The 19,938-nt window shown below is 43.6% G+C and overlaps 1 protein-coding gene across 3 annotated transcripts; it reads left to right on the forward strand.

The window, feature by feature from the left end:
* Positions 1-51: 51 nt before the first annotated feature.
* Positions 52-18,201, forward strand: LOC118165627 (phosphatidylinositol 3,4,5-trisphosphate 3-phosphatase TPTE2-like). Of its 3 annotated transcripts, none has more exons than XM_035323820.1 (19): positions 52-155; positions 1,062-1,153; positions 2,880-2,957; positions 5,274-5,321; positions 5,835-5,996; positions 6,382-6,501; positions 9,241-9,340; positions 9,965-10,028; positions 10,540-10,604; positions 11,212-11,272; positions 11,486-11,567; positions 11,651-11,739; positions 12,817-12,878; positions 13,826-13,906; positions 14,916-15,021; positions 15,667-15,764; positions 16,116-16,211; positions 16,625-16,695; positions 17,932-18,201. In XM_035323820.1, exons 2-19 carry the CDS (start codon positions 1,104-1,106, stop codon positions 18,032-18,034), a joined length of 1,536 nt encoding a protein of 511 aa, XP_035179711.1. In that variant the 5' UTR covers positions 52-155; positions 1,062-1,103; the 3' UTR covers positions 18,035-18,201. The 3 variants fall into 3 exon arrangements, with proteins under 3 accessions (XP_035179711.1, XP_035179689.1, XP_035179701.1); XM_035323798.1 differs by lacking the exon at positions 52-155 and adding an exon at positions 439-563; XM_035323810.1 differs by lacking the exon at positions 52-155 and adding an exon at positions 561-695.
* The last annotated feature ends 1,737 nt before the right edge of the window (positions 18,202-19,938 follow it).

A 19,938-nucleotide genomic window follows, 5' to 3' on the forward strand; every position in this document is an offset into this window, starting at 1 on the left:
GGGCTTTCCCAACCCTAATGATTCAATGCAGGCTGCTGCCTGCCACATCTGCCAGCCCTCAAGCTGCGGCGGCTGTGGGAGCCGACCCGAATCGCTCTCTTTGAGCTCCCTCTGCTGCTGAGCGCGCTGCAGAAAACCTGCTTCGGAAAGAAAGGGTGGGTGACACGGTGTGGGGTGACAGGTTGTGGGGTGACACGGCCTAGGGTGAGTGGTTGTGGGGTGACACGGCGTGAGGTGACACGTTGGGGGGTGACACGGCGTGAGAGCGGGCACGGGGTGCCAGCGGCTGACAGGACGGGCTGCACACCAAGCTCGCCCCAGCACCCGCGGGCTGCTCCCCTAGGGCCGGGCTTGGGGGGTTCCAGGGGCTCGGAGGGGGGCATCGGCCGGGCCCGGCGTGCCGCGGCCGTGGAGGGGCTGAGGGGAGGCGGGAGGCAGGCGGCGGGGCCGTCGCCATGGCAGCGGGCGGGCCCGGCCCGGCCCGGCCCAGGTGCGGCCCCATTTTATCCGCGGCCCGGCGGGGGGCTGCAGCGTGCCCCCGGGGCCTGGCCTCGCCTCAGCGGGTGAGTGGGGAGGGGGTGGAGGAGAGGGACGGGAAGGCCGAGCCTCAGGAAGTTTAACGCAATTTTCCGCTGAGTCCGCGGGCGGGTGGCCGGGCTCGACTTTGAGCTGGGAAGGCGGGCGGCTTTGCTGAGGTGAGGGCGGCGGGGGGGCTCCCGGGGGTGGCCGGGGGCTGCTGGGCTCCCTCCCTTTCTCCCTCCCCGCCTCCTGTGGGGCCGTATTCTGCCCGGGGAGCTGCTCTGCTCAACGCGGCGACTCTGAGCTGCCGTGCCCGTGGCTCCATCCCTCCCTCCGCCGCCGAGGTGGGGTTAAGGGGGTGCAGGTAGGTCGGGCTGGGCTGTGGGTATCCCACCTGCTCTTCCTCAAGGCTGCATTTCCTTCTCTGTGAGGAAAAGGAGTTGGGAAGGAAGCAGAAAGCTGTCCTTTAGAACATGAGTGAAGCTACTGTAGGCGCAGATGCTGGTACTCACTGTTGCTGGTATGTGTCTCTCTCTTATCAGATGTGCTTCTCCTAAGATCAGCAGAGCAACAAAAGAAACAAAATGACAACTGTGAGGTATGAACAAGGGTCAGAGCTCAAAGAAGCCTCAAGGTGAGTGAAACAAACTGCACCAGTATGTGAGTTTAGAACTCATGCACGCTGTGTGCACTCTTCTGTCTGGTTTCTTAATGCTTTGATCATAGCGAAGAGGAGGCTTGAAGTTAAACTGGATGGTTTACATTTTTTTTCATCCTGCCTTAAAATGCTGTTCTTTTAGAGGAGTGCCATATATAAGAGGAATATGCTCTTGTGATTAACTTCTTAAAAGAAGTCAATTTTTTGACAATCTCTACTTACAGGTTAAAGACTTTTAATAAAGGAGTATAGGCACGATAGACTTAAGCTCAGGGCAGTAAGTCTTGTATTCTTCTAGCCTCTGGAAGCCACTGTCAAGGTATCCTAAAGGTAGTGTCTTGCTCTGCTCTCCTTACAAGGCTCAAGTTCCCTTCAGCTGTGAATAGTCAGGGAAGCTTATCTTCTGTTTGGATAGTATGTGGGTAGAAGTTAAGTTCTAGTATGCCCTCACTTTCTTGTCTCCTACCTTAGCGTTTAAAGACTAGATGTAGTAGCTTGTGGCAGAGGGCTTGTTTTAGTTTGGGCAACAGGTGGTTGTAGAGCGCTCAGTAAAACAAACTCCCTCTTAGGAAAGCGTTATCCAGAACTGAATCCCTGTGTGAGAGCACAGTGAAAACAGTGTGCTTGTCCTTGATTTCTGTTTTCTTGTTGTGTTAAAGATTGGCCTCCTAACCCAAAACACTACTACTGGTCATTCAATGCCGTTCATGTGTCTTCAAGGACGAGCAAGTGGTCTGCAGCAAAAGTGCTGTAGCAGCAGAAACCTCTTTTAATAAGTGAAACATTTCTGCTCTATACTATGTGGATAACTCCATAGTGAGTGTTTTGTAAAAACAGCTGAGGAGGAACACTGCATAGCCGTATATTTACAGAGCTTTGCTCCCTTTCTAGGAACAGAGTGAGGATACTGGAGCTGGGAAACACTGTATACAGTTGTTCCTGCATAAGTAGTAATGATGCCAGAGGCCATGTTATTATGCACCATAATATTTCTATATAGAATGTTAAAATCCAAATTCTGGGGTTTGGATATTACATTTTACTTTCTCTGAAATTATCTTGTGACCTTCGAGGCTCTTCAGATGGCTAAAAAAAATCTTGATCCAAAGAGACCCTTTTAAGGAAGCTATGGTAAGCAGCCCCTGCCAAGAAAAAAATGCTACTCCAGCACTAGCTCAGCTGCTGCCCTGCTCTTGCAGTTTCCGGTTTGGTATCCTGCTCTGCACAAAAACATCTCTGTGCTATGGCTTCTCCTAGCAAGCATTCATTCTCTGAACAAGGACTCTACTGTAACACCATTAATATTTTCTGGACTCTGAAGTAATTTTGCATATGCATGTTTCTAGCAGTTCCAGAGTCTGGACTGGACTCTAGAGGCCTCGGTAGACTCTCAGATGCCTTACTTCAAAGCCCTTTATCCTTTTGCTGAACACAAACGTCTTCCTTTTCTCCCCCTAAAGAAAAACTTCTGAAAGATGGATTGCTAAGTGGAACTAGGTCAGCACAAGCCAAAGGTTTCTGCTGTGCCAACATATGGGGAGCCTTTCTTCCCTCAGTACTGTTCATGTGCTCTGGCCCTGGTTGCTGTTCCTCACTGCTCAGCTGACAGTAGCTAATGTTACTGGTTCTGGAATAACGAAGGGTAGTGATGTATAAAGTTGACATCTGTATTGGTATGTGACTTGTGCCATTCCTTTGCCAGCTCTCCAACAGGAGAAGAGCCCACAATAAAGATTGATGATGGTCGTGACGAGGATAATGAACAGGACAGCTGTTCCAAGTAAGCTAATGATACACTAAGTGCATTGTTTACCCCCAAAAGTGAAAATGCCTGAACCAAAACAAGAAAGCAGATGGCTTGCTGAAGTAAGAGATAAGCCTCACTTATCTTGATACTGATGCCTTGATACTTATTTTGATACTCAGAGCATTACATCGTTTGATACTGACACTTGTTCCAGTACATAATAACAGCAAGCAACTTCAGGAAGCTGCTTCATGCTTATGGAGGTGAAATCTCAGTCCAGGAGTTAGCTACAAATATATCATAATGGAAAATGGCAAGTTTAAACTGCAGTGAGTAAACTTTCCCAAATAAGTGAACTTGAGAGAGCACAGAAGAACCAATGCTGCTCCGAAAATGAGGCGAATGGGTATCTGGGACAACTGGCAAGCATTGTGCCCTCAAGATTAAACTGTCTAAATATGCTAGTGATTTACTATGTTCTTGAAGCAGTTACTTTTTTGAAAGTAACTGCTTCTCTTGTTACTAGACTAGATTACAAAGTCTTCCAGCATACTTCAATCTTAGTCAGCTCAGTGAAATGCAAATAACGTTTCACTCTTCCCGCAGCTTGAGCAGTAAGATCAGGTCTGTTATTCCAGTTCCGCTATGTGACAACACGGTTATAGAGAATTCAGAACTTGGTGGTTAGAAATGCATTTCATAAAGGCTCTGAGCTAAGTAAACAAGCAAATGTTGGGCCATGTTCTCTTTAACTGATCTGAGATGTTGGCAGGCCAAATTGGAGTGGTATATATTTAGCCTTTTTAGTGTGTCTGATCAAGGTGCTTGTCCTTAGGTTGTGGAAGCTGAAGTCTTGGTGTACCTGCTATGCTGCAGGATTTGTTGGATGTAGGCATAAACCCACCAACTGTTAGTATAACTATTGAGTGCTTTCCTTGGATACTAGGTGCTCAGAAATGGGAGGAGAACCTTCTATGTGCTAGGCTGCCTTGAAGACAAGGCCTGCTATTACATCCTTGGCTTAGAAAGGAAAGTGGGTACTGCAACCTGCTTAGAGACGTGGATGTCTGCTGGTTCATATTTCTGGACTTCAAACTTGCGAATGAGAAATGTGAGCTAACTCAGTGAGCCCAGCAAGATGCTTCCTCTGCTTCAAAGACACTCAGTCTTGTCTTAACCTCAACTCACTAATTCAGTGTATGTACCAAGTGAAATGTAATACTCAAACTATCCTAAAGGGAAATAAGGTAGCTCAGATAGGATAATTGGGGTGCAATATGCATTACTGAACTGATGAATGCTTCCTGTCACAGTGGTATCTCCAATGATGTGGGTGGGGAGGGAAGTACAATAACTGTATAGCAGAAAAGGAGGACAAACGTCACAGTACTGACAGAGTACTGGCAGACTCTTCTTGTGTCGGACCTTTCAGTAGGTCCTGCTGCTAATGACGCGTTTGGAGGAGGTATTTTAAGTGGCAAAGAAAACTCAGTGCTTACGGTAGTAAAGTAACCCCTAGGTTAACAGACCGGCAGTATGCTGGTAACTAATCAGTTAAACCATCAGAGCTTGGGGCATGCAGATAGGGGCTTTTATGTTAATTCTTGTTGTATAGCCGCAAGTGATTTCTTCAGCTAATGAGATGTAGCTCTACAAAGGTCTAGCCTTAAACTAGAAGGCTTAGAGCATACTGGCTTGGGAACAAGTAATATTCCTTAGCTGGAACCCTGCTAGGACTGGAGATAATTCTGAACTGGAAGCATTTGGCCGCAGCACCTTATTTTCTTAAAAGGTACTGGTCTTCAGCCTGAAAAAAAACAAAGTGATTTCCTTCTAAAGGTAGAAGAGGGATTTGTCCTTCTCATACTCCAAGAGCATAGAGATGAGTGTTAACAGGTACTTTTTTTTTTTTTTTTTTCCCAGGCCTGAAGAGAAATCATCTCATTCTGATACAATAAACTAATATCTTGATCAAGATACTTCAAGAGATGATTATGCTTTAATCTTCCTCTTGATTAATAGCTATTACGTGAATCTACTTGGAACTTGTTACTGGGCACTGGCCAGACTTGTAGTGTCATTGGAGCTGTGACACTGAATACTGTTGTCAATGCACAGTGCTGAGTTTCTAGGGTTTATACCTGATAAATATTCTCTTGTTCAAGTGACAAAAGTGTTGTCTTCAAGTACTGCCTTCACATATTTCATGAATGCAACTGAAAAAAAGATCTCTTAAATCATGGATATAGAATTTTGTAACCAAAGAATTGAACTTCAGTATCAGTGCTATTGCAGCTAAACCTGTAGCAAAATGTCCCTTGCCTTGATGCTGGTTCTCTTCTTTTGCAGTACTATTAGGAGAAAAATTTCCCCATTTGTGATGTCATTTGGATTCAGGTAAAACATCCGTCTTGTAATGATATGGGAGGGGTGGCAGTAGTCCTTATTTCTAATGTAAGAATTTGGAGAGTTCCTTAAGCAATAGGGACTCCAGCCTGTTCTTCCTGGGAAGTATGGAATTAAAATACAGTTTCTTCTAAAGGACTGCATTCCCTCATGAGTGGGAGGCAAGGTGGATATGCTGGAGGACAAGCTGATGCTTCTATGCCTTAAAGTGTTCAGGTTTGTGCCACTTCTGGATAGTTGTGGAATTAATGGTGAATAACTACAGCTGAGTCTGCAGTAACAACACAGTTCCATGTGGATGTTGTACTCTGCAAATCAATTCAGAAAGTGTGATTTGAATCCTTTGGCTCTTTATACAAGCAGGCCTTGATCTTATTTATATATATACACACACGAGAACCCACAGTTGGACCAGCTTGAAATAAAAATCAGGGTTTGTGCTCTCCAGTCTATAAATGTCAATATTTCTTTCCTTCTTCTCAAGTTGACTTATATTTTTTTCAGGGTATTTGGAGTTGTGCTTATCATTGTGGACATTGTAGTTGTGATTATGGATCTGGCTATCTCTGAGAAGAAAAGGGGTATTAGAGAGATTCTTGAAGGCATTTCCCTGGCTATAGCACTCTTCTTCCTCGTCGATGTTCTCATGAGGGTGTTTGTTGAAGGGTAAGACCTGGGCAAAGATGAATTCAGTATGGCACATCCTCAAGCTAGGAAGGAAGCAATACTTTGAGTTTGAGACTATGGGTGTGGCTGGCCCTTAGGCTAAATTTCTGGTTATCTGTTATTGGCTGTTACCATTCTATAGACTAACCTGTAAAAGGCTTCTGATACAAGCGAACACGTAGAAACTGCCAGTCTTGCTATGGCTCATGCATTGTAGGCCCAGTCTGTTTTCTTAGAGGGGTTTTTAGTGCTTAACATTCTGAAGCACTTCATAAGAGCTTGTCTCCAGCTGTATCTTTATATAGGCTCTCTTATTCCTGAACAGAAGTTTCAATCTTTGTTGCCATCCATACGGGTGTCTGTCTGAAACTCTCCTTTGTTTCAGCTTCAGGAACTATTTCCGGTCCAAACTGAATATTCTGGATGCACTCATAGTAGCGGGCACTCTGTTAATTAACCTGACCTACTCCTTCTCAGACCTTGCTGCGACAGATCAGATGCCAAGGTAAGAATGGTACGACAACTGTTAGATATGAGCTCTCTCCTTGATAGGAGTCTAAGAACTAAGAATCTTCCTGGGCATATCTAAACTAGGTAAGATCACGCTAGATCACAAATGTGGCTATGATAGGATTTCACAGTACAGGTTTCTAAAGGATAGGAAGATTTAACTTTGGCCTACAGCTCTGGAGCCTGTCCCTGTCTCAAAGGCAGCAGTGATCTAAATGTATCTATTGGGGTGACTAAAAATGAACAGTGAGGCCTGCTAATACCCCTTCTCAGGTTTTTAGGGTTGAGGGTATAAGCAGAAATGTGATGAGTCTGAAGTAGAAGGTCAGAAAGAGTTGGATTTTAATAGCAAATGGAACTGACAAAGTAGGCAGCTGATGAAGGATCTCTGTCAGTGGATCTTGAACCAGAAATCTGGATTCTTCCACCTTGTTCTCCCAAAAGACCCAGAGTAGCACATGCTGGGTTTCTCAGCCATGTCCAGGGGAAGGGAATCTTGCTACTTATGTGCATAAGGATTCAAGTTGTGCCTCCATCTAATTTCTGTGGCTTGATCAGGTGATGTCCTTTAAGATAAATCTATTCCTGATGGAGACAGGGATGCACCTCTCAGCTAGTTTATCTGCACTGAGTTTGGATTACAGTGAGACTCTTGCACCAACCAGAGAAAGAAGTAGAGCTGCTTTTTTTTTTTTTTTCCTTAAGAAAAAAAAAGGACACCAAACACACAGTTTAGTGGGTACAAGGTGGGAAACATTGCTCTAGAAGAAATCAACTCTGTCTAGTTATTGGACCAAAGTTAGATGATCTTGAAGGGAATGCTAGCACTTCTTAATATGCCAGCCAAAGTTCTGTTTCAAGAAGTAGAGCTGTGAAAGCACTGTTTGCCTCTGACTGCTTTAGCTGTGTTTGCAGCCCCAGAATCATAAAAGGCTGTTTCCCTTTTAACCCTTATTAAACACCAACCTGAGTTGAATGGCATATCTCTGGCCACAGTTCTCTAAAGAATCATTTTTCCTTATGGATTCCTGGGCTGTTAATGGTAGGCCGGATCCTGCACTGATTCCTGCTGGATGTTGTGTGCAAGTCCCTTGTATTCTAACCTGCTGAATCTTGTGGAGGGTTTTGTACAGGCCCAGCATCACTCAAAGGGTTTTTTGATGCTCTTAAAAGATACTCAGCTGAGACCTACTGTCCCATCCATGCAACTCTTGAGGCTCTCCATAATGCTTTTGTTAAAGGCTCTTAGTCCTGCACAGACCAAAGCATTACTGCCCGGTACTAGATGGTATTTCAGAACTGGCCAAATATCAGACTTTGAGGAAAAGATAGGCTTCCCACCTAATCCTCCAGTTGCATTCACAAATCTAAATTCTAGTAGACTACCTGTTTTATTATTATTATTATTCTTTCCTCATAGCCCTTGATTCAGATGCAAGCAGTAACCTTAAAGCACTTTAAGTCTCAGAAGAGCTAGTCTGAGCAATTTTTAAGTGGATGAGAGCTTGTGTGACAAGCTAAATTTGTATGGCAGTTCATACAGGTAACATCCCCTGATGGAGTGATGCGGTGTCTGTTCCTAACCTGCTCTAGCTAGGTGTGGATTGGCATGAGCTGTCTGCTGACTTAAAAAGGACACTGGAGGAATAAGGCTGGGTGTCAGTTTGGGAGTTAATGCCTAACTAGCTGGCTTTGTGAAGCTTTGTGAAGGGCAGAAGGCAAGCTGCTGGTATCCTGCAGAGCTACTTCTTGCAGTGGTGGTTCAGGCTGAGGAGAGGGGAGCTGGAGTCTTCACTCCAGTGTTGGTTTGTCCTTACCTGGCTGTTAGCTCAAGGCAACTCTCCTGAAACAACAACAGGGTGATCTTGGGCTAGGAGTGAGCTGGGGGGAAAGTGAAACTCACCTCCAGGTGTCCAGGACAACTGTGTCTTGTTGGCTTCTGACAAGCTCTACAACAACGGAAAGCACTCTGTTTTCAACTAGAGGTGATGGAATAAAGCTTCCATAACACTTGCCCCCTCACTGTAGGTATTCACCAGCATTCTTATCTAAGCATATCAGGGCCTAAAATGTGTATGTGCTCCTTAAAATATATGCTCATACCTCCTTAAGGAGCAAATGTTGGTTTACCTTAGTCTCTAAGGGTATCCTAAAGCAGCTGCCCTACTCAGTTTGCTTCTGTAGAGCTATTCACATAAGCATCTGGCCAGATTCAAAGTTCAATAGCAGTACAAAGTTTCTCAACAGAACTTTAACAAGTTGCTGAATGATTAAACAAAAGGCTTATAAACCACTCTGTTCTCAGGTTTCTTAATTGAGGCATGATGCCTCTGGCTTGTTCAGCTTCTCTTTTCAGCTGGTTTTCATGTCAGGTTCCACTTAAATGTACTCTTAAGAATAAGCTTGAAGGAACAACAATGCGGTGATGCAGTGACAACTAACAGTGTCATGGGAACTTACTGCTTGCTGGGCAGAGATACTGTGAAAGTCTGTTCCAGCAAGTAGGGGTGCTTCCTAGTTCTGTTCCATGTTCAGAATTTGTGTCCCCAAACCCCTTAACAATAAAGCTATGGCATACTCCAAGCCTTGTGTTACCCTTTTTACCAAAATCAGCATGGGACGGCCTATTTCAATATGTGAAACAAAACTACCTGTCTCTGAAATAACTTCTAAATAGCTTCAAGTTTTGCACCTAAATTTAATAATGTCTTTTTATGGTGAATCTCTCATCTAGAATGGTCATTCTCCTTCGAGTTCTGAGAATTGTCATCTTAATTAGAATATTTCGCCTGGCCTCACAAAAGAAACAGCTTGAAGTGGTGACCAGGAGGATGGTAAGTTGGCCAGTAATAAATCTAGGTAACTGTTGTTATTTTTAATCATAATTTTTCTCCAGGAAGCCATCAATAATGAGCAGCAAGAGTGCTCACAGTGTGTTGGTCTGAAACTAGTAAGACTACAGAAGCAACATGTTGGCTTTGTGTCTGTGACAGGGTATTGGAGTTATGCTTTCAATTTCAGTATAGCTAGCAATGCTTGCCTCTGCTTAAGCAAGCAGCTCCTTGACCTGGAAGACTGGTGTGTCAGGGATTGTGACACCGTGGTGTGCCTTGATTGATAATTACTGGCTTTGTGGTACACAGACTGTTTTCCATCATATGTGGGGAGGTTGGAGTTTTTTTATGCTTCTGACACTTATTTCAGGTGAAAACAAAATAGCTTAGCTGTCTGATGTTGAAGCCCTGTTCATTGCAAGTACCTCTGTTACTTTCAGCAGGGCACTGAAGTGATTCTTGGAGCTTCAAGCCCAACCCCTTACACAGGAAAAAACCGCCCTGGTTACGCTGCCTTTAACTTCCTTCCTTCAAGTTAAGGAAGTCTAGATTATTTTCCTATTAATAGGCAGCACTTGTTGATTTGTGGTGTTTTTTAGGAAGACTAATTCTGCTTTTTCACAGGTCTCTGAAAACAAAAGGCGTTATATGAAAGATGGCTTTGATCTGGATCTCACTTACATTACTGGTTAGTAGAAATCTTGTAGCAGCAAAAGATACTTTGCAGCATGTTACTGCTAACACTGAGTGCTTCATGTGAAATGTGACTCTTTCAGCAGACTACTGAAACTTAAATATGAATTCAGATGAGGCCTACTCCTTTTCTTTAGGAGTTTGAAATCAGTGTTTCTAACCTTGTTCTTAAGGGTTAACCTGGTAGAGTGGGTGCATATGCTGTATACAAGGATAGAAAACCTTCGGAGGCCTAGGGAGCCAGAGCTAAGAAGCTATTGATTGTTTTAGTGTGTTTGCCTCCAGTTCTGTGGTGACTGCTTAATGGTAGTTTATGCTTCAGGAAGGTCTAGTGCCTTGTTCTGCATTTTGCATAGCTAGAGCAAAACCTCTTGGAAATGGATAGGTGGCTTTCCTAACTAGGGTCAGTTACTTTGTGACGATAACATGCTCTACGTCATGTAGCTCCTATGTTTGGGGAGGGTCTATCTCCCTGTCATTACATCTGATTGCTGTCTTTTCCATAGATCGTGTTATTGCAATGTCATTTCCATCTTCTGGGAAGCAGTCCTTCTATAGGAACCCTATAAAGGTAAAAATCTCATCAGGTTCAGTATTTCTGAACACTTCTGCTTCAAGATTTCCACTAGTTTGCACATAAACTAGATTATTAAGTCAGTCCTAGTCCTGCTGGCTTAGCTGGCTGGATGTTTAAATGGTGGCCTCCACTGTGCTGCTTGTATTGTAGTGTCTCAGCTGAGCCAAGTGAGATGTGTCTTGTTGTGGACACACTGGTGATCTGATGTCTGTCTCTTGGGGAATTTAACAGAACCAAATAAATTCTGTCCCAGGCCAGTAATAGTGTGAGGCATATGAAAGATCTCATCACATAGGTGAAAAACATCTTAAATGTCTTCACTAAACACTTCTAATATCTAAATGTTAAATTAGGCATTAAGTCCCTTTTCAGAGCTCTGCTGCCTGATGTCTTAGAAACCTAAGTATGTAGGGCAAGGAATTTGGTCACGGTGTTTTTACATCAGACAGGAATCTGAACTGCTGGGCTGAAACGGCCTATTGTCCAAGGGCTGTTTATGAATATACTTAGTGACTTCCCTTTGGGGATGGGGATTGAGGTGGCATTAGAAATAAGGAATAAATACTAGCTACTCCAAAATTATATCTTCCTATTGCTTTAGGAGGTTGCAAGATTTCTGGACACCAAGCATGCAGACCATTATAAAGTCTACAATCTCTGCAGTAAGTATGCTTAGTTGCTGACTGTACTGAAAAACCACAAAACAGATAAACATCTCTTCAGGGTATGTTGGTGGCAACACTAAATCTTCAAGAACTTTCTATCAAAAGTGCTTATAACATTGGTATAAGCTCAGAACAGTGATCTTGTGTCATAAGCAACTCTGTTCCAAGCCCATTCCCCTTCCTAGCCTAACTCCCAAATTTTCTTTTTAGGTGAAAAAGGCTATGACCCTAAGTACTTCCACTACAGGGTGGAAAGGATCTTTATTGATGACCACAATGTCCCAGCAATACAGTGAGTTTTGGCAAGAAATACTTGCGTCCTGGTAGCTCTTTGTGGGTGCTTACTTTGACCACACTCATCTTCCTCTTATCTAGGGACATGCTGAAATTCACTGCCAGTGTCCGTGAATGGATGAGTCAAGATGAAAAGAACATCATAGCAATTCACTGTAAAGGAGGCAAGGGTAAGACTTGTCATGTGTAATGCATGTATGCCACAAATGATACATTATTATCCTAATATTTTAATGTAACTGTAGTTTTAGGCTGTGGCATAAGGTGTTTTTAGAGTAACTTGCCAAGTTCTGCTGTTCTGACTCTTGATAAGAGGGGCTGGGGACAGGGAGGTACTGAAGCTGTTACTAGTAATTGTTAGGTAGCTGCTTTATCTGTGCTAGCTAGTCACCCACACTGAATATCCTGTGCTGTAATATACCTCAAGGTTCTGAACTTCTGTGGGAATGGCCTAGGTGCTGCTGAATCCTGATTTCAGACAAATAAGAAATAAGGTATTGTGAGAAAGCATAATAGTGTTGTGGGGGCAGGCTTGTGCAAGCTATTGCACATGAACTGATCCATGAGTGCTATCTGCAACCCATAGTAGCTCAGGAGTTGTTGAAGTGCATAGATAGCTGTGCAAATAAGCCAAACGACCCTGCAAACATTCGCCACATCTCCAGCCACCTGCTGTTACTGCTACAAATGCTACAAGTGCTTGGCTTGAACCAGATGGCTGCAGAAGGGTTTTTCCCACAGTTGTAAAGCCTCCTAAGCTGTATTTCCCAAACTTAACATTGAAGCTACCCGCAGGCCAAAGTTAGCCTGGAGAATAAGTGTAGGGAGGGGGTGATGACCTCAGACTTGAATTCAAGACTGAGACAATACTGGGACCTCTGTCCTAATGCCCTACTTAGTAGGGTTGGGCAAAAATTGGGGCGCAGAAGGAACTCTTGAGGCTTAGACTGGTGTTGCCAGTGCTCTAGTCTGATCTGGTAGGGTGTACTTTACTCCATACCCTGCTAAATGGAGAATGTAGTTACTGACCAACTTGTTATAGTATTACTTAAGATATTTTAAGGAATTGTGGAAACTGCTTTCAAGAAGTTGACAAACTGCAACTTCTCTGTCTTCCCAGAAACAGAGACACTTGACTACTCAAGTGACACCAATCTCCCATTATCTATATTTCAATAGTTACAACTTCATTTTTCACAAATAATCCCCCAGTCTTATAGTTCAATCTCTTACTACTCTTACTCCAGGTAGAACTGGAACAATGGTCTGTACTTGGCTAATAGACAGTGACCAGTTTGAGAGTGCAAAGGTAAAAACTAACTTTTATTTTGGTTCTTTCCATATTCCAAATGTCACCTTTAAAATCTAATTGCTGAAATGCACTAATACTCTGTGCAAAGTCTATAGTTGAAAAAGCATAGTGTAAACAACCTGTATTTTAAAAAATTCTTGCGACTCTTTATATTGTGGAAACTCATCTCTGAAGACTACTCTTGATCAGGAAGAACTGGTAATGTAGGATGCCAACTTTGAAGTGCTTCTTTTAGAGGCATAATAGACCTAGGATCTTGAGCAACTTTTCTTAAGCTATGGGTGCCTTCTGAACATGCCCTACTAAAGCCAGTGTCACTCTTCAAGTGGTCTTGTGTAATTCTTTTCCCTACTCTCCTTGCAAGTGGTGCAAGCTATGAAGAACTGCCTGCGGTCTTGTTTTGGCTGCAAGAAGCCTTTCCAAATGTTCTGGGGAAAAGGGAGAAAGACCAGCAAGTCTGCAGTCACGACTGATGCACGTGCTGCTTTAATATGCTGGGTATGGGATCTTGACCTGGAAACTTAGTTTCCAGAAGGCCCTGATCACTCTGGGTAGCTTGGGCAGAGTATACATCAGCTTGGGAACTTGCTTCTCTCTGAGTTTGGTTTGTGGAGATCCAAAGCAATGTTCAGCTCGTCTGCTACAGACCACCTGAGAAATGTATATGGTTCTGTAGGAATTGCTTAATAAGCATATTGCCCTCTTCCTTCAAAGAGCTTTATTAGCTTCCAGTTCTGGATGACAGATAATGTATCTGACTTCCTAACTAGTAATTCTGTATCCTAAAAGGAGGCTTTAACTAGAAGATACCACAACTATTGCACATCTTTACTTGTCAATTCCAATAAATGAATATTAGTATGATTCTAGTTTGCTATCCACTGCTCAGGAAGGGGAGTGGTGGTGGGATGAAGGTCTTAACACTTGAAAAAATCTCTATGTAGGAAAGTTTGGACTACTTTGGGGAGAGAAGAACTGACAGAAGTACAAGTACCAAGTTTCAAGGAGTTGAAACTCCATCCCAGGTAAGTCTGAGCAGGTCCAGTAACAGCAGCCAAACCAATTCTAGCCTTGTGAGCACTGAAGCTGCCCCACCTCTGCTGCCTTGTTTCAGAGACATAGGTGTCTACTATATGCTTAAGTCTTGAGCTTTCTGCACCCTTTATTTAGGGTCTGGAAAATTGTCAACTAGTAGGGTTGCACTGCATTCTTCTCCCTTCCCTTGTTAAAGTAATTCCTTGTATTAAATCCATAATATTGTGAAATCTGACTGGTATCTGGGTTCACAATCCTCTTAAGGCTGGAAGGAGCACATGTAGTCCAACCCTGCTGCGTAAGCAAGAGCAGGCTGTCCAGGATCATGTCCAGTTAGACTTAAAGTATCTCCCCAAACTCTCTAGGCAACCTCTTGCAGTGTTTGACCACCCTCACAAATGCATGACTCTAGAAGACAACTGGGCTGTTCATCAGCAATGCACTGGAGTCTGCAGCCTGGCCTGGGGAGGGCTACGGTACTGCTGTGCCTGGGTGGAGGAATGCATCCTCTAAAGAGAGCATTCACAGAGAAACACAAAACATGCTATTGCCTCAGACCATGTCTTCATCTTAATTCACTGCAAACTGTGAGATGAAGCTGTTGGTGGAGTTAATGTAGTTACCAGTACAAAACTGAATGGAGGTATAGCCACCTCTCAGTATGTGCTGCTTCAAAATGAAAGCATCCTGGAGATTTTAAAGAGGCAGAGTGTTTAAACCTGCAGCAAGAAGCAGGGAGCTTTTTATTGAACTAAAAAGTACAGAATTGTTCTTACAACACCAAATATAAATAACTTTAAAATGCAGGTGTTGAACTTGTGTAGTTTTAACAACCAGTTGTTTGAAATTTGAAGGGAAAGAATGCAAGACTAGTTTCTTGTTAGCCTTGGACTTGAGGTAGCTAAGAACTTGGAGCAGATCTACTTAATCCTGCTTCTACCTAGAATTAGGTTGTATGGGGTTAACTGCATAATGTGTTTGTTTTTTTTTGCATTACAGAGTAGGTATGTTGGATATTATGAGATCCTGAAAAACAAGTATAACTTCAAACTCCCACCAGAGAGACAACTCAAAATAAAAAACCTCAAAATCTACTCTATACATGGTAAGAACTTTTGAATTTGGGCACTTCTCTATTTGGTAATGGTTTTGTGGTCCAGGTAGCTGATCTCTGTACTGTCTGTCTCTCACTAAATCATGTTAAAAATGTAGGCTTACTGGGATATGAGAACTCAAATAGCACAGGTTAAAAACAGCCAAAAAACAGCTCCAGAACCCTTTGGAGTATAGCTGCCTCATGTTCTGTCACTTTCTGGGTGTCTGCTAAAATGATGGCTCACATGCAACCTGCCTTGTTTTGGGAAGGGAATCAACTATATCGGTAGGATTAGTGGATAACACTTCTCAGCCTGTTAGAACTTTCTGTATATACGTACTGGTAACCTTGAGAGGCTGAGTACTAGAAGTACAGCCCTACTCATTCTAGGGGGCCTAAAATGCTGTTCTTCAGTTGGTGGAACTGTATTCTACATGTGCTGGTACTGAGCCACCAGTAGGATTCACTGCTACTTCAATACAGCTTTCAGTCACTCAAGCTTGAGCTGTTTTCAGGTCTTGAGTTCTCTGAAGTCTGTAGCAAGGCCTTCTTCACAAGGCTGTTCTCAGTGAGAGTGAAACACTTGGCTTTGATTACCACTTTGCTTCCAGGTGATGTTATGTGCTTTGGTATAATGCAACTCTTTCTTCCTAGGAGTTGGGAAAGGCAATGGAACTGATTTGAAGGTGCAGATAATAATGAGAAAGCAAGTTGTATTAGAATGCGTGTGTGCAACACAAGGAAACTGCAAGGTGAGAATACCATGAAACCGTCAGCTTCTGTGACTTAGCTGACTTAAATTGTTGTCCTGTGGAAGTTGGATACCAGATATAAAATACTGGGTACTTTAAATTGTGAGATGAAATAGCTAAGCTTTGTTAAACCATAGGAAATATTGTATGAAGTAGTAGTAGACTTCCTAAAAGTTTAAACACTTAATAGTCACTCTAACCTGAGAAGCTAAATTGTTGTTGGTTGTTCTAGCACTGCTGTTGTATTTCTATACCACAAATAAGTAGCTTGGTATTGCTATCAGTTGGTCCTCTCTCTCTGCAGTAGCTTTTCATAAATGCAATATTTTGTTCTGTATGTTTTGTATCCAGCTCTTCTTTGACTCTGATAGTGACTCTGTAGTCATTGGCTTGGAAGACAGCCCTGTCATAAGCGGGGATGTGAAAATCAGATTTGAATCTCATTCTGTAAGTACAACGGCACAAAGATGGCTTTTTGAATTTGAGGGCCAGCAATGCAAACTGCAGCTGGGTCTTGGCTACCTCAGCTCTGTGGGGCAAAGCCCGTTTCTTCCCCTGTGGCTCCTGCTGTGGGGGGGTGGCCCCATCGTAGCAGCTGTAGCAACAGACATCTTGGTTGAGTACCTGCCGCTTCTAACATGGGGCTCTTAACCTTGTTTAGTTTGAGTGGCCTAGTCCTGAAACAAATTAAGTGAAAATGGTGATCTGGGTGTGATATTTGGGCTTCTCAAGTGTACTGATTCTGCCACTTTAGCTTTGTAAGCCAGTCTGCTGGAGACAGGTGGGTGTTCCTCTGTTTAAAAAAAAAAAAAATAAATCTTATTGCCTAATGGAGTCCTTCACCAAGGCTTTCCTTTCAGGATCTTCCAAAAGGCTATGATGACTGCCCGTTTTTCTTCTGGTTCAACACTTCCTTTATTGAAAACAACAGGTAAGTGAGCACAGTGACTGCCTTCAGATCCTAACTTCTTGTCTGAGCAGAGCTGACAGTTCCTAAACATGGTGCTGAGAGCTGAGATAGCTGCCTAATGAAGTCAGTTGTAGCTTCTGTGTGGATCTCTGATTCTCAGTCCAAACTTGTGAACCTGCAGTTGGCACGTGCTTATACTGTGCAAAATGGTTTACATATGTGATTTATCTTAATCAGCTTAATCTACTGGGCTTTTTCCCAACACTCTAAGTATTGTTAATTAACTTAAACTCCTAAGGTATTGCTAACTGCTCAAACCTCTACAGCACAACTGACAGAGTGGGAACTTGAATTCAGCAGGCAAGTTAGATACTAATGCTTGTGATCCCAAAGAAAGGTTCTTTAACTTACTGTTTCTCATGCTTTTGTCAAAATTTAAAAACAGTGTGGCTTTTTCTGACTGAGGCTAGAATTCCGGGGGGAGGCTCTGCCAGCAAAAGCTGAGCTTGTGCATCTTGCTAGGGGAGTGATATAGAAAAGCTGAGATGGGATCTCTTTATACTGGGATCTCTTTATTCCCTCTTGATAGACTTAGAGGAACAGTGAACTTGAAGTATCAGGAATAACTACCATTCCTTTCCATGACTGGAATAGGACAAACAATTGTTATTTAATTCTTCCTATCAAAATATGATGAGAGTTAGCCAGGAGTCTGTATTCATAACTCGAAGCAGAATACCTTGAGCCAGCAATGCACCGTACAGTCTAGGTGCAGATACCCAGTTAGATGCAACCAGTGGCAGGAGAAATGTAAGCCTGGAGTTTTGGCTCTGCAGCCAGGCTGTATTGAAAGCTGATGTGCTGGTGCTATCAGGTGATCACTAGAAATTAATTCAGTAAGCATTGAAAGGGGAGAACATGGCTGAGCTTGACTGAATACTGAATCCAATGCCTGGCATTAGGAAAGTCAGTTATTAAACCTACCACATGCATCCTGTGAAAAGGCCTGGAGCTGGAAGTAACGTTAATTCTCCTGTAACAGTCTTGGGGCTCTAGGCAGGGGGAAAAACACCAACTGTCAGGTTGGTTTTATGTTTCTCCAACTACTTAAGATCCAAATCCCTGTGCATGTCTGTCTGAATCTAAGATCTGGGGCATGTTTAATACTCCAGGGCTGAACTTGAAGTTTTTTTCACTGTCTTGAAGGAAAAACCCATCTTATGGCCTAAGACCTGCTACTGAATCATTTTCTTTCAGGCTCTACCTCCCCAGGAATGAGCTGGATAATCCTCACAAGTCTAAAATGTGGAAAGTCTACAGTGAGAAGTTTGCTGTAGAGGTGAACTTCACTGAACCATAAGGGGTAGCTGAAAGAAGGAAAACACTTAAACTTGTCTCTCTTCCTGAAGACTGTTTCGCTGCTTTGGTATAGCGAAGTAGTCTGGCTGTGATGTACTTCACGTATTTCTATGTAGATACAACTTTCTCAAATAAACTGACCTGAAGTTCTGTTGTGCAGAGCAATAATCCTCTGGAGAATTACTTAACGCCGCTGTCATGTTGCTAATGAGCTGTTGGATCTGCGTAGATGTGTTTACATGCAGGTAATCTCTTCTCTACTACCAGACCACTGTCTCTAAGCAAGAGCATTCCCACGTTGGTGGAGAGCGGCAGTCTGGGGTGCTGCTGGAGTACCTGAGGCACCTTCCCCTAGCATCAGGGTCTCCAAGCAGGTCCCTAGAATTAAGGGGATCTTGGAGGTGGAGGGATAGTACTCTGACACAGGCAGGTGAGTATTCTTGTGGGGAACTCTTGATGTTGAGCTCTTCATCAGTAATCCAGTGCTGCCAGGTTTTGAGCAACACCTGACCTGGGAATGACTGTGGGGGATGGGACGGCAGAGCTACTTCCCAAGGGCTGAGGTGACACAGCTGGGTCTCATCAGCCCAGGAGCATGCAGACTGCTTGGTCAGTTAGCCAGGCTGGCCTTGAGATGGGATGGTTTTGGTCTGTGATCTTGTAGCTTTGTGGTAATATTGCACCTGCTCACTGATTCACCCGAGCTATACATAAAGACTTTCAGGATGCTTATTCTGTTTCCAGCAGGCCTTCTGTAGAGAGTGTTCAAGCCTGCCTTTCTCGATGTGAAGCAGTCATTGAGGTTAGTTTCTTGCTTCTTAACAGTTAAAAGATTGATTAACACAACCAATAAAGGGGACTGATCAGCTTCCAAACTTCTATCACTAATACCCCATTAGCAAAGTAGGCAGACATTCTTTACCTTCCACATGCGTAACTGAGCCTCATGGCTGACTATGAGGTGTCCTCGTCCACCAGGCCTTTCTGTAACCCCTAAACAGCCAGGGGTTAGAAAAAAGGCAGCAAGGCAGTGATGGAGGGCAAAGTGCTCAAGGGAGGGCCCTCCTGAATGAGGTTAATGACTTAATCTAAAGATAAAAGAAAGCTTTTCCTCAGTTGGATGTCCCACGTTGGTGTATAACGCTCTGCAGCTGAAGCATCCATCTAGCTGTGTTAAATTAATTTTAGTGAATAGTCAGTCTAAAAAAAGTAATTAAGTACTATCCTGCTTGAAGCTTTAATAAATGGGAAAAAAAAAAGGCTGTTAGGCACTGGAACAGGCTCCCTAGGTCAGTAGTCGTGGCACTGAGCTGCTGGAGTTCAAGAAGCATCTGGACAATACTCTTGGATGCTTTTTTTGGGGGTGGTCCTTTGGGGGACCCATGAGTTGCAGTCTTGCTTCCGAGGCTGTGAGAACTCTATTAAAGAAGGCATTGCACATGAAGCTTAGGAATGTGCTCTGGGAACTGCCTCAAGGCTCGGGGTGGCAGTGAAGTTAAGGCAACCCCTGCAGTGCTGCTACTGGCTAGAGGAAAAGGAAGAGATGTCCTTTGTTATAGGAGCGAGACCGAAGCTGCGTCACTAGAGGGCGACTGAGAAGAATGCTGGTAAGGCCTTTCTGTCTAGACCGCCTGTACTTGGAGCTGGAATCTGATGCCGCTTTATTGCCGCTGGCAGCGTCTGCTGACCAAGTTCCTTTTAGCTTAGCTCTGGCAACTGGAGAGCGCTGCCCTGGGCTGCCCTTTCTGAGCGGCTGCGGGGCAGTTAAGGTTCACCTTCTTCCTGCTGTGAAGCAAGCTAGCCAGGTTATGTGGCAATAGTAAAGGCTGTAAGAGCAAAAAGAGGGGTATGTTTTACTTAACTGCATATTTCAGCTGGGGGAGAGGGGAGAAATAAGCAACATAG

Source organism: Oxyura jamaicensis, chromosome 1 (genome assembly GCF_011077185.1).
Source record: "Oxyura jamaicensis isolate SHBP4307 breed ruddy duck chromosome 1, BPBGC_Ojam_1.0, whole genome shotgun sequence".
NCBI classification, from domain to species: domain Eukaryota; kingdom Metazoa; phylum Chordata; class Aves; order Anseriformes; family Anatidae; genus Oxyura; species Oxyura jamaicensis.